The 12859-nt window shown below is 43.0% G+C and overlaps 1 protein-coding gene across 1 annotated transcript in view; it reads left to right on the top strand.

The window, feature by feature from the left end:
• Farp2 (FERM, ARH/RhoGEF and pleckstrin domain protein 2) overlaps positions 1–12859 on the top strand; it is a 97861-nt gene that overhangs the window by 13325 nt on the left and 71677 nt on the right. Inside the window, exon 2 of the mRNA XM_028890616.2 lies at positions 2186–2396. Coding sequence (XP_028746449.1) covers positions 2214–2396 — 183 coding nt within the window. The 5' untranslated portion in view covers positions 2186–2213. The remainder of the gene's footprint in view (positions 1–2185; positions 2397–12859) is intronic.

Genomic DNA, 12859 nt, shown 5'->3' on the forward strand with positions numbered 1-12859 from the left:
AGCATACAGACTGGAAAGCTTCCAAAGAATGGTAGGTCACAGCTACCTAGCCTCACATGTAAGTAGTTGGCCTATTCATTGGTTTGAACTGGCTTTATACAGGAATTGAGATGGGAAATTAACTTGGTGCGGTTATGTACCACTTCATCTCTTTGCCAACATTATGCTTTTTAAAAAATTTTTATTTGTGTGCATATGTGTGGATGCACATATGTGGCACATTTGTGGAGGTCAGAGAACAGTTTTCTGGAGTCAGTTCTGTCCTTCCACCGTGTGAGTCCTGGTGGTCAGGTCATCGGGCTTGGCAAAGTGCCTCTACTTGCTGAACCTTCTCACTCGAATGTTGCACTTTGCCAAAAGATTTTAACCTCCTTTGATAAACTGGGTGCATGCAGCACTTCACAACTAAGATCCTTGTGGGATGTGGCTTTAAGAAGGAATTGGTTGGTAGTGAGTCATGAGGAAGCTTTTCAAATGTCATTCAAAGGCTACAAGATCCTTTTGTTGGTTGGTCTTGATAAGATATTCATGAAAACGGGAAAGGACTGGCAACTACGGGTGGCATTGAAGAGGCTGGGCGGGGATTGAGTGAGTTTGATGCTTTTGTTTTCTTAGTGCTGAGGGTTTAACGCAGACCCTTGTGCCATGCTGGGCTAGCCTTCTGCCACTGAGCCACAGCTCCAGCCCAAGAGAAATAAATTCTTTAAAAGGTTACTACAGTTAGCAGAAAACATTCACAAAGTGATTTAGGAGACATAAAGTAAGTTTTGCAGACTACATTCTCAGTTGGTTAAACATCTGGTGTATGTATCTCACTTCTACCCTGTTGCCTGTATCCTTTGCTATCATGGTTTTACTGTTAAACATTTTTTTTCTTTGTTGTTTGTTTGTTTTAAAGGCAAGTTCTCACTATGCACACCAGGCTGGCCTCAGACTCAGAATGTCTTTTGCCTCTGCCTCCTGCATGCTAAAATTAAGGCATGTACCTCCACACTCCGCTTGCTTAGGTTTGTTTTTTGTGTCTTAGGAGAGGGTCCTATGTAGACCAAGCTGGCCTAGAACTTGCTGTGTAGCCACGTATGATCTTGAACTCAGACCCATCCTCCTGCCCCTGCTCCTGTATGCTGGAATTCGGTGTGTGCCACCACCACCTGCTTTATGTCACGCTGGGGATTGAACTCGGGACTTTGTTCATTACCAGGCAAGTGATGTAATAACCAGGCCACATCCCTACTCCTTAATTTTTTTAAATTTGATTTTCAGACATAAATAATAGATTTAAGAAGAAAAATTTCCGTAGATAATAAGTACCTTAGTACAAGGGAAAACAATGTTGAGATTCTAGCAGATATTTAGCTTGCTCTTTATTAAATTACCCTATTAGGCTGAATAGCTTAAAAACAGGCTTTTCCTTTAGTGCAACAAGAAGGATTAAAAATGATCCTGGTCCTCTTGGACCTCTAGTGTCATCTTAAATGGTCTTGCATCGTGGTACCAGTGTTATGGTGGGTTTAAGGTGGGGCACAGCTTGAGATAGTCTGGGGCAGGTATGTGGACTCACCAAGTCCTTGTCCGGGCTGTCATTTGGTGCCATACCTCAGATTTCCTCCCAGATGACCAGTGGCAACTGCTCTACCCTAGAAAATACAAGGAGTATGAAGCTGGCAAAGACAAGTCTGGCTGTTTTCATGTCCTTTAGCTTCATCCCTGTGGCCTTCTTGGCACACTGAGCCAATGTAAAAGTCAAGTCTATGGCTGCTTCAGATTACTGTGACCATGCCAGACATATGTTGATGCTCTCCTGTTACTTTTACTAGAAAGGACACTGTCCAGCACTTGGACCAAATCATTAGCATTTGGGTACTGAGCAGTTCTGGGAAGAGAGATAGTCATGGATTTTCTCCCTGTCCCAAGTGAGTGGTAATGATGTTACTCATGAATGGCTTCTTGGATGTTCAATGACTTAATATATGCATCTGGCTCAGAGAACCTTGAAATATTACTAGGGGTTTTATTCATTTAGTGCTACAACCATATAGGAGAAGAAGAACTTTATGTTCCTTATGTTAATATAATTTAAAACTCAGAAGCTAAATACACCATATTGCGGGTTCTTATGAGTTCATTTTTTTTACATTGCTTTAATACAAAAATAATGTAGTTATTTAGTGTATTTTTGTTTTAGTGTTTCCTCCACTTTCAACTAGTGAAGAATGGGAGAGATAGAAGGAACATACAGAGTTTTACCGACTTCAGGGACGCGCTTGGGCGGCCAGACTTCTGTTGGAGTGAGTACCCTGGAACCGGAGCAGACTCTCTCACCCAGGATGCAGGAGAAGCACCTGCGTATCAGAGTGAAACTCTTGGATAGCACTGTGGAAGTGTTTGACATTGAGGTAAGAAGCATGATTTTCTAAGGCATATTTCCTTCTATGGTCTAAGACAGTAATCTGGACCAGATTCTGTTTTGCTGGTAAGGGTTTGTGTTGTGTGTTATTCAGGTAATGAAGAGTTGCTTTGCTGACTACCCAGCAGAGTCTTTAGAAATAGTAAAATCTAAGTTAACTTTCAAATAAAATTCTGAAGGGTCCACTGTTTCCATTGTTTTGTTTTAAGAGGATGGAGGAAGAATCCAAACTGCGCCAAAATGGCTTTGACTCAGACCTTCTCCGTACCCCACCTAGGTGTCTGGGGTCCTGGCACCTCCATACTAGATGACATGTGGCCTTAAGATGTGTCGGCATTCCTGTCTGAGCACCAAATCAGTCCTTCCTGCTCAGGGGGCTGGTACACGGCCTGGATGAGCACTAGGAAGCAAGCCTGTGGACCAGGTGCTCCACAGTGAGGGGTGACATGGTGTGCACTGTGCCCTGAGGCCTTACACTGTGAGTTAGTGCACAGTGAGAGGTAGGTAGTGTGGGCTTGACCTCCTGAGGCAGTGTACAGTGGACCTGGCGTCCAGGCAGTGCGCAGCGAGGGAGGCCTGCTGTTGTGAGGAGGTGCACACCAGTGCTAACATTGGTGTGAGCAGGTGCACACCAGTGCTAACGTTGGTGTGAGCAGGTGCACACCAGTGCTAACGTTGGTGTGAGCAGGTGCACACCAGTGCTAACATTGGTGTGAGGAGGTACACACAAGTGCTAACATTGGTGTGAGCAGGTGCACACCAGTGCTAACCTTGGTGTGAGCAGGTGCACACCAGTGCTAACATTGGGAGACGGTTCACATTATTACTGCAGAACTTACTTGCTCAGAGTAACAGTTATACAGTTTTTTTTGGAACAGGATCTCATGTAACCAAGACTGAACTTGAACTCTGTATATAGCTAAGGATGATTTGTAGCTAAAAATACTTCATTTGTCAGTATATACCATTTGGCTGTAAATAATGCTGTTCATGAGCATTTCATGTAAAAGATTCTGTGTAAACATATGTTTTAATTTCTTTGGTAATGGACAAGGAAGTCAAATTGCAGCATCACATGGTAACTCCAAGGTTTAGTCATTTGAGGATGCACCAAGCTGTCTCCCAAAGTCATGGTACTACTTCTTCGTTCCCATTAGCAGTGTTTCTGATTTCTCCACATCCTTTTTTGAACCTTTTAATTCCAGCCATCCTGTGGGTATTCCATTTAGGAAACTGCTCCTGAGATAGATTGTAAGGACAAAATGAGCCAGTCACAGCTAGCCCTGTCTGTCTGAGTCAGCACAAGCAGAGAAGCTTCTGCAGTGCCAGGGTATGAGGAGTTAGTGGGAAAGGGTGCTGCTTCTGCCTGTAAAGACCCTGAAAAGGCTGCACTAGACAAGAACCAAAGCTTACTTGTATGACTTCTGAAGCATTTTAGTTTCATCTCCAAGTGTTATGCAGGTTTATAGAAGTAAGAACTATATTGATTCCTGTAATCCCAGTCTGTTTGTACTCTTTCCATCTGTCTGGTTTGTTTTTGGTTTTGGTTTTGAGACACAGTTTTATTCTATAGCCCAGGTAGGCATAGAATTCACTGTGTATACAGTCCAGGCTGACCTCAAACTGAGCTATAAGGTTAAGTATTGACTTAAATAAAGTGGTGTGCCTCTGTAATCCCAGTACTCAGGAGGCTGAAGCAGGAGGGTTGCCACAAATTAGAGACCAGCCTGAGCTACAGAGTGAGACTCTTAAAAAAAAGTTATTCTTCCATTGTAGCCACTTCTACTCTTGGGAGTTCTTTCCTTTTCTTAATAAAAGGACACTTTGTGTTCTTACTTCTTGTCCAAATTTCCATGTGCTTCTTGGGCCTGAGGCAGGGAACTCAGAAGCCACTTGCTCAGGGAGGCTTAGGTGGCTGTTGATCATCTAGAACCCCAGAATACTGAGTTCAGTTCACCAAGAACCATGAAACCCTCTGTCATATTCAAGGCACCTGTATCATTTGAAAGTCCTCCCAAGATTAAATACAGAAAGCCAAGGTGTCCAGGGGATCTATGAATATCAAAAACACTGGAAAAAGACATGACAGCAAAGTTTACAAAGTGCCTCCATCAGGCAGAGTCGTAGAACACGCACAATGTGGTTTCTGCCCTTCAGATAAAGGATTGTAACAGATTCTATGAATCGACACAACTCGTTGAAAACACTTTTTCTTATTCCAACTGGCTTTTTGCATTTCTTAATATTTTAACAAACTTGATCAGATTATCTATGAATAATTTTTCTTTTTAAATCTCTGCCCTTTTTTTTATCATATTATCACATTGGTTATAGCATCCAATGCAGTGTTAAATACATGTTAAGAGAAGATATTATTGTCTTGTTCTTAATCTTAAGGCAAAACATTTACAATCTCATCCTTAAGTATACTGTTTGCTGTTGGTTTTTATAGATGCCTTTAACATGTTAAGTTGCCATCTATTCCTATGGCAACTAGGAGTTAAGCGAGAGTTCTCCCATTCTCTTTAAAACCATATGTTGCCAGGCTGTGGTGGCACACGCCTTTAATCCCAGAACTTGAGAGGCAGAGTCAGGTGGATCTCTGTGAGTTCAAGGCCAGCCTGATTCTCAGAGTGAGATCCAGGATAGGCACCAAAACTACACAGAGAAACCCTGTCTCAAACAAACAAACAAACAAACAAAAACATATGTTAAAATTTACCAAAATTTTGCATTAATTGAAATGATAATTTGTTTTCCTTTATTACTTTCTTTTTTGAGACAGGGTCTCACTATATGACCCTGGCTGGCCTAGAAGTCACTATGTAGACCCTGCTGCCCTGGAACTTTGCCTCCCGAGTGCTGGCATTAAAGTCATACATCACCACACCCTGCTCATTTGCTTTTCTCTTATTCTGTTGATATTATTAATTACATTAGTTACGTCGTCCTAACTCTCACTTATTACCTTCTGAACACAGACACCAGCATGTCCTGGAATCTTCAGTCTCTCATGCATCACTAGCTGGCTCATTTTTTGTCAACTTGACACAAGCTAGAGAAGAGGGGACCTCAGCTGAGAGAATGCCACCAAAGTACTGGCCTGTAAGCAAGCCTGTGGTGCATTGTCTTGGTTGACTGGTGGGGGTGGGCCTATGCCACTGTGATAGTGCCACCCCTGAGCAGATGGTCCTGAGTCGTTCATACAGGGTGAGCAACCGTGAGAGGCAAGCCAGGAAGCAGTGCCATTGGTCTCGGTTAGTTGAATGAGTTATACGGTTGTAAACACTGAAGTCTGGCCTCTGCTCTAAAGGTCTCAGTTTTGAGCCTTAAGTTTAGTATTTATTTATTTGTTTCTTTGTTTGTTTATTGAGACAGGGTTTCTCTGTGTTGCCCTGGCTGGAATTCATTCTATGGACCAGGCTGGCCTCAGACTTACAGAGATCTGCCTGCCTCTGCCTCTGAGTGCACCACCACACACAGTCTTAAGTTTATTTTAAAACCAGGGCTTATGATACTCCCATCCATAGACGTCATTTGCAGAAACAAACTTAGTTCCAGGATTTTGTAAGAATGAAGTAAGATTCACATCATGGTTCTCACATTGACTGTGACTGGATTGAGGAGATGCTTCTGTTTGTGTAGAAGGCACTTGTAGTGATGCAGGAAAAGGAGGGTGTCTCTGTGGCAGTTTCAGGGTGAGTGCACTGTGTGGATGTAGGCTTCAGTTATCATTCTTATTTTAATGGACTTTTAGCATTTATAGATGGGATATTTGGTTATCCATAGGTCAATCAGTGACTGGCTTTCTGACCTTGGATAGTCTTGGTTTGTTTTGGTTCACTGAATGAGTTGTATGGTTGGTGATCAACACTGAAATCTAGCATCATCTCTAGAGAATCTTCACTTGGAGCCATAACTTTATTTAAAAACCTTGTAGAAGAAAGTTATGTATCAGCTTGCTTTATCCCACATGCTAAGTTGTGGAGTAGAAATGCTTTCAGCTCTGACACTGACAGTGTCCAACTCTGTCACTCATACAGTGGAGAGGGTATCTAAGACCTCACCTAGAGGGTCCTCTCCAAACTACAGAGGGCTGAATGTCTAGGGCAGGTGTACTTTCATTGGCTCATAATTTGCTATTTCAAAACTCAGAAGTTAACACGAGGGGATGACTTTTCTATTACCTGAAAGTTAGTGTTTCAGTAGAAGTGGCTTCGATGATTGGAGCAATTGTTGGTGCCGAGTCAATTGGCTGTTGCTCAGATAGTAGAACACTTGTTAGCATGCACAAAGCCCCAAGTTTGATCCTCAGCGCCCTGCTAGAAACGCCACAAACAGACAAACAAATAAAAAAATAAGTATAGTGATATATATACTCCTGTAATCTTAGTGCCTCGGGGGCTGAGGCAGGGGGATTGCCTATACTACATATTGAGTACCAGGTTGGCCAAGGCTACATACAGAGTGAGATTCTGTCTCAAAAAACAAAAACGAAACAAAAAGTGGTCTTAAGCTGATTGTGGTGGCAAAAGCCTTTAATCCCAGCAATGAGAAGGCAGAAGCAGGGTAATCTGAGTTCCACATGAACCAGGGCTACATAAAAAGACCCCGTCTCTGGAAAGATGGCTCAGGGGTAAAGAACATTCAATGGCTGCTCTTCAAAAACATTGCAGTTTAATTCCCATCACCCACATGGTAGCTTACAACCGTCTATAACTCCAGTTCCAGAGAATACACATGTTCTTTGGGTCTCTGCAGGCCTCTCAGACATGCATGTGGTACACAAACACTCATTCACAGAAAATAAATAATAAATTAATAACTAAAAAAAGACCCTGTCTCAAAAAAAAAAAATAAGCAAATACAAGAAAGAGAGATCTGGGATGTAGATGTAGGATGTAGATGGGAAGGATGTCCTATACCTTCACTGAGAAATGGGAACCATGTTCTAATGAGCATTCAAGTATTTTTTTGTTAGTACTACTCCATTTTCTCATATTTCGATATCCTTTAGTGTATATAAAAAATGATGGGCTTTCATTTTCTTCAAGAAATAAGTTGCCAGGTGTGAATCCCAGCACTCAGGCAGAGGCAGGCTAGCTAAGGCCTGTCTTTAAAAAGGAAGAAAAAGAAATACAGAGGTGGCTTGGGAATGTAGCCGCATTGGAAACATGCTTGCCTGTTATGCTCAAAGCCTAGGGTTTGGTCTCCAGCACTGCATAAATAGGGTGTGATGGTACACATGCAGTCACTGCCCATCATCCTGGCATTCCAGAGGTAAATTCAAGGCCAGCATGTGCAAATGAGATGCCTGTCAAAACAAAAAATGAATTGCATAAGCAATAGTTAACTCTGTGACAAGGACAAATTCTCAGTCATGAAGTTCCGTGCTAGAATACAAATTTTGTGTTCCAGTAGAAACTTAATGCTTTCCTTCTGACCAGGAAAAAATAGTCAGAATTCCAGAAAGTATTGTAGACAGATGTTTGCCATTTCTCCCACATGAGCATCCTAAATATGGCAAATAAATGGCCTTAGAATTCATTTTGGTCTGACCTCAGAAGAAACAGCTAGTAATTTAACATCTTAAGTTTGGGGATAATGTAGGTGTTTTGCAAAAGCTCTTAGGAGATTTTAGGATACATTGCTGTTATATGACTCTGCCCTAGATCTTGAAACCTGTGATTTTGTCATGGAAAATTGATCCTTTTTTTTTTTTTTTTTTTTTTTTTTAATCCTAATGCTAGGAATGTGGTTGGGTGGTGCGTGGCAGAGACATTGGCATTCTTATTCTTAGCTATTCAGATTGTGGTATTGGAACTCTCTGTACCAGCTCCCCCCACCTAACAGCAGCAAACACCCTCTGTGCTTGACTAGAAAGTAACGATGCCTGATGAAGAAGTTAGGTTATGAAATGGAGAATAGGAAATGTTACCTTGCTTATCCTTTAACCACAGTTTTATAAGGAGAATGCTACAAGGATTCAGGATCTCAGCAGAGGGTATAGAAGTTAAATTTGTTGGTTATGTCCCAGCTTCTTTAGCTGTGGGTCACAACCCCATATGGGGTCATGTAACTGAATGTGTGGATTGTGAAAAATTTGGCATTAGTAAAAGATTTCTTTTTTTAAATTTGTTTTTTCTTCAAGACAGGGTTTCTCTGTGTATCTCTGGCTGTCCTAGAACTCACTCTGTAGACCAGACTGGCCTCGAACTCACAGAGATCCACTTGCCTCTGCCTCCCTGAGTGCTGGGATTAAAGGCATGTGCCACCTCCACCGGCTAGTAAAAGATTTCTTCTTTTTTTTTTTTTTTGGTTTTTTTTTTCCGAGACAGGGTTTCTCTGTGTAGCTTTGCACCTTTCCTGGAACTCACTTGGTAGCCCAGGCTGGCCTCGAACTCAGAGAGATCCGCCTGGCTCTGCCTCCCGAGTGCTGGGATTAAAGGCGTGTGCCACCACCGCCCGGCAAGTAAAAGATTTCTTAATGCAGAGTGACCAAAAAGTAATTCAAAACTGAATGTGCATAATGAGTGTAGTGCTCACCCATGGTATGTTGCAAGACTTCATTGCTGCTTTGGTTCTGAACACAACGTGCTCCCTTCACTTCATACTGCATATAGCTCACATCGTGCAAGGCCAGTGAATGCTGCCTGAAAAGCCTCAACTCAGATTCAAGGCTGTTATATGGTATAAATTGTAGTGTTTTTATTATACATGTAGAGTTTTCTGTGCCTATAGAAACATAATGGTTTAATTATAGAAAACAAATTTTTTAATACTTTCCTACTATCATTTATTTTTTCAGCAGGTATCAAATTAATATGTCTTTAGATTACATTGTGTTAGAATGTTTGTGCTGATTTGAGTTTTATTTAAAAATATCAAATGAACTTTGCAGAATTAGGTTAGAATTTCCAATAGTTTCTGAAATGGCTGTAAACATACTTCTATTGTATATTGATGCAAATAGCATTCTCAGCATTGATGACTATAAAATCAAAGTATCACTTAACCCTGAAAAACACTGAAGATGCTCTGTGTCCTGCAGTATCAAATATTCAGCCAAGATTTAATTTTTAAAAGTAAATAGGCACCAGGTGGTGGTGGTGCACACCTTTAATTCCAGCGCTGGAGAGGCGCAGGAGCAGGTGGATTCCTGTGAGTTGGAGGACAGCCTGGTCTACAGAGTGAGACAAACAAAACAAACAAACAAAAAATGCACATCTATCTCTTTGTGTTCTAATTTGCTTTTGTTCTTAGTAAATGGTGAACTTATACCAAAGATTTTGTCTATTTTGCTTTTGTTATTGTTGTTGTTTTGAAGACAGGGTTTCTCTGTGTTGCCCTACGTGTCCTGGAACTTGCTCTGTAGATCAGGCTGGTCTCAAACTCAGAAATCCCCCCTGCATCTGCCCCCTGAGTGCTGGGATTAAAGGCATGCACCACCATGGATGGGCCAAAGAATTGTTAAGAGAAATTTCTTTATGACTTCCTGGTGAATACCTGTTTTATATGCCTGTATAACTGGGATCATGAAAACTTGGGGAAAGGGAAGAGGTAGTCTGAGTTAGGTTATCTTGGCTTGTAGTACTGTTCCTTGAGCACTGGGGAGATCTCACACGTGGTGTGATTTATTTCCTCATTACCAACCCCTACAGGGGACAGGAGTCCTCCCAGGTGGCATGGGGCAGCTGATCCACGTGAGCTGTGAGGCCCAGTCAGAACCTCTGTGCTTTCTTTTTACTTGCATGATCAACAAAGAAGTTAACTCATGAGAGGTTCTGCTTATTTTACCTACATTTTTGTCTTGGAATTCTTACTACCTTTCTGGTTTTTTTTTTGTTTTGTTTTGTTTTGCATCTTTTTGATATTCAGACACCTACATCCTTGGCCCAACTCCTCTCAGACAGGTTGTCCTGGCTAGTTTTGTGCCAACTTGACACAAGCCAAAGTCTTCTGAGAGGAAGGAGCCCCAATTGAGGAAAATGCCTCCATTCAATATGGCTTTAGTCAGGCAAGCCTGTTAGGCATTTTCTTTGTTATTTTGTCTTTTTTTTTTTTTTTTCTTCAGAGCTGAGGACCGAACCCAGGGCCTTGCACTTGCTAGGCTAGCGCTCTACCACTGAGCTAAATCCCCAACCCCCATCTTCTTATTTAGAGATTAATGGGAATTGGGAGAGCTGGGGGCAGACCACTGTAGGTGGTGCCACTTCTGGGCTGGTGGTCCTGGGTTCTATAAGAAAGCAGGCTGAGCAAGCTGTGAGGAGCAAGCCGGTAAGCAGCTCCCCTCTGTGGCTTCTGCATCAGATCCACTCCAGGTTCCTGCCTTGGCTTCCTCCCGTGGACTGTAATTCAGGATATGTGAACCAAATAGACCCTTTCTTCCCCAAGTTGCTTTTGGTCATGGTGTTTCATCACAGCAATAGTAACCCAAACTAGACAGAATTAGCCCCAGAAATGGAGTACTGTTGTGACAGAGCTGACCATGTTGTATGGGGGAGGGACTTTGGAGCCTTGGGCTAGAAAGCCATTGAGTATTGAGAGCTCAGTGGGCTATTCCAAGTGGGAACTTGGAAGATAATACCGAGAACAGTGCAGATGATGGTGGCCTGGCTTGTAAAGTTCAGAGGGAAGCTTAAAGACTGTCAGGGTCCTTTGATATTTTGAATTAATAGTCTGTGGTTCTGGTCAGCTAGGGATGAAGAATCAGCCATGATTAACAAGAGCTTAGCATCACTGAAGTGAAACCTTGCTTTACTGGGCAATGCTGAACTTCCGGCAGTACACTTGGTCATACTTCTTTTGGAAGGAGAAATGGCTAGATGTGTGATTGCTCACTGATTTGTGGATTGCTGGATGGTCAGGGCCTTGGAAAGGACATGATTGGAAAATTGGTAAGGAAGATACCTGGGAAAGAAGTATGTGGATAGAACTCTCCAAAAGGGCAAAGGGTATAAAGATTCTCCTGTCCCATGTAAATGCTCATCAAACAGTGACTTCAACGGAGGAGTTAATAACCCAGTAGATAGGATGGTCTAGTCTGGGGACAGTCAGCCTCTTTCCCCAGCCATTCCTGTCATTACTCAGTAGGCCCATGAGCAGAGTGGCCCTGTGGCAGAGATGGAGGATATACATGGGCTCAATAACATGAACTTCCATTCACCAAGGCTGACCTGGCTACAACTGCTGCTGAATGCCATATCTGCCAACAATAGAAACCAAAATTAAGCCCCAGTATGGCACCATTCCCTGAGGTGAACAGCCTGCACCTTCGTACCTGGTTAGTACATTGAAATACTCCCTTCATAGAAGGGCAATGTGTAGTCCTTAGTGGAGTAGATATTAATTCTGCTTATGGATTTGTCTTTCCTGCATGTGATGCTTCTGTCAGAACTACCATCCATGGACTCAGAGAATGCCTTACCCACAGCCTTGGTATTCCACACTGTATTTGGTATTCTAACCGAGGAACTTACGTCACAGCGAGAGAAGTATGGCAGTGGGCCCATACTCATGGAATCCATTCATTTTACCATGTTCCCCACCATCCTGAGGCAGCTGGGCTGATAGAACAAAGGAATGGTCTCTTGAAGACACAGAGCACCAATTAGGTATCAGCATGGTACAGTTTGTCCCACAGCTAGGATTCATAGATCCAGGAATCAAGGGGTGAAACAGGATGGTTCCACTCACTGTCACCCCTAGTGATGCTCCCTGTTCCCACCACCTTAACTTCTGCTGGTCTAGAAGTCCTGGTTCCAGAGGAGGGGAGCACTCCTACCAGGACATGGATCACTCACTGGAGCAGGAGGAGGGTAGGTTATGCCACTAGGCATGTATGCTATCATTTCAAGCCTGCAATGTCCATGTGCTCATTCCTCTTTGCACCACCTTTCATCTCTGGAACTGGTTAGGACCAAGGTTTAGACGTCAGCCCTTAGCCACTTGATAGAGTGTGGGCATGCATCTCTGCCAGCTTGCATCTCTGCCAGCTTGCATCCCTGGGGGAGAGATTTGGTAGGGCAGTTTGCTCAGACATCATATCTGGGCATGCAGATACAAGGATGAAGAGTCACCAGCACTGGCTTCCTGAGGCCAGGGGAATTGTAGGCCAGGTTGTTCCCAGAAGGCTCCTAGGTCCTGAGCGGCCTTCCCTCAACTGCACACGCACAGTCGAGTCAGACAGTACTTTCAGAACTGCTCGCCTCCCTTAGCTGTTCTGATGGCTCGGAAAGAAATGGTGGCTCCAGCTGGTTTGCTGCTCCTAAGAGGTGAGAGCAGTAAGATTGTTCCTCATGCTCAGCTGTGTCTAGCAGACTTGCCACACACATTCTTTTGTGTCATCATGTGTACATTTGTGCTTCTGAGTTGGGGGTTACCTATCTTGAATTGCTGCCAAGGTGTTGCTGGATTGCTCTGGAGAGTAAGCTGTTTTATAGTCTTGTGACC

This window comes from Peromyscus leucopus, chromosome 13 (assembly GCF_004664715.2).
Source record: "Peromyscus leucopus breed LL Stock chromosome 13, UCI_PerLeu_2.1, whole genome shotgun sequence".
In the NCBI taxonomy this organism is placed as follows: Eukaryota; Metazoa; Chordata; class Mammalia; order Rodentia; family Cricetidae; genus Peromyscus; species Peromyscus leucopus.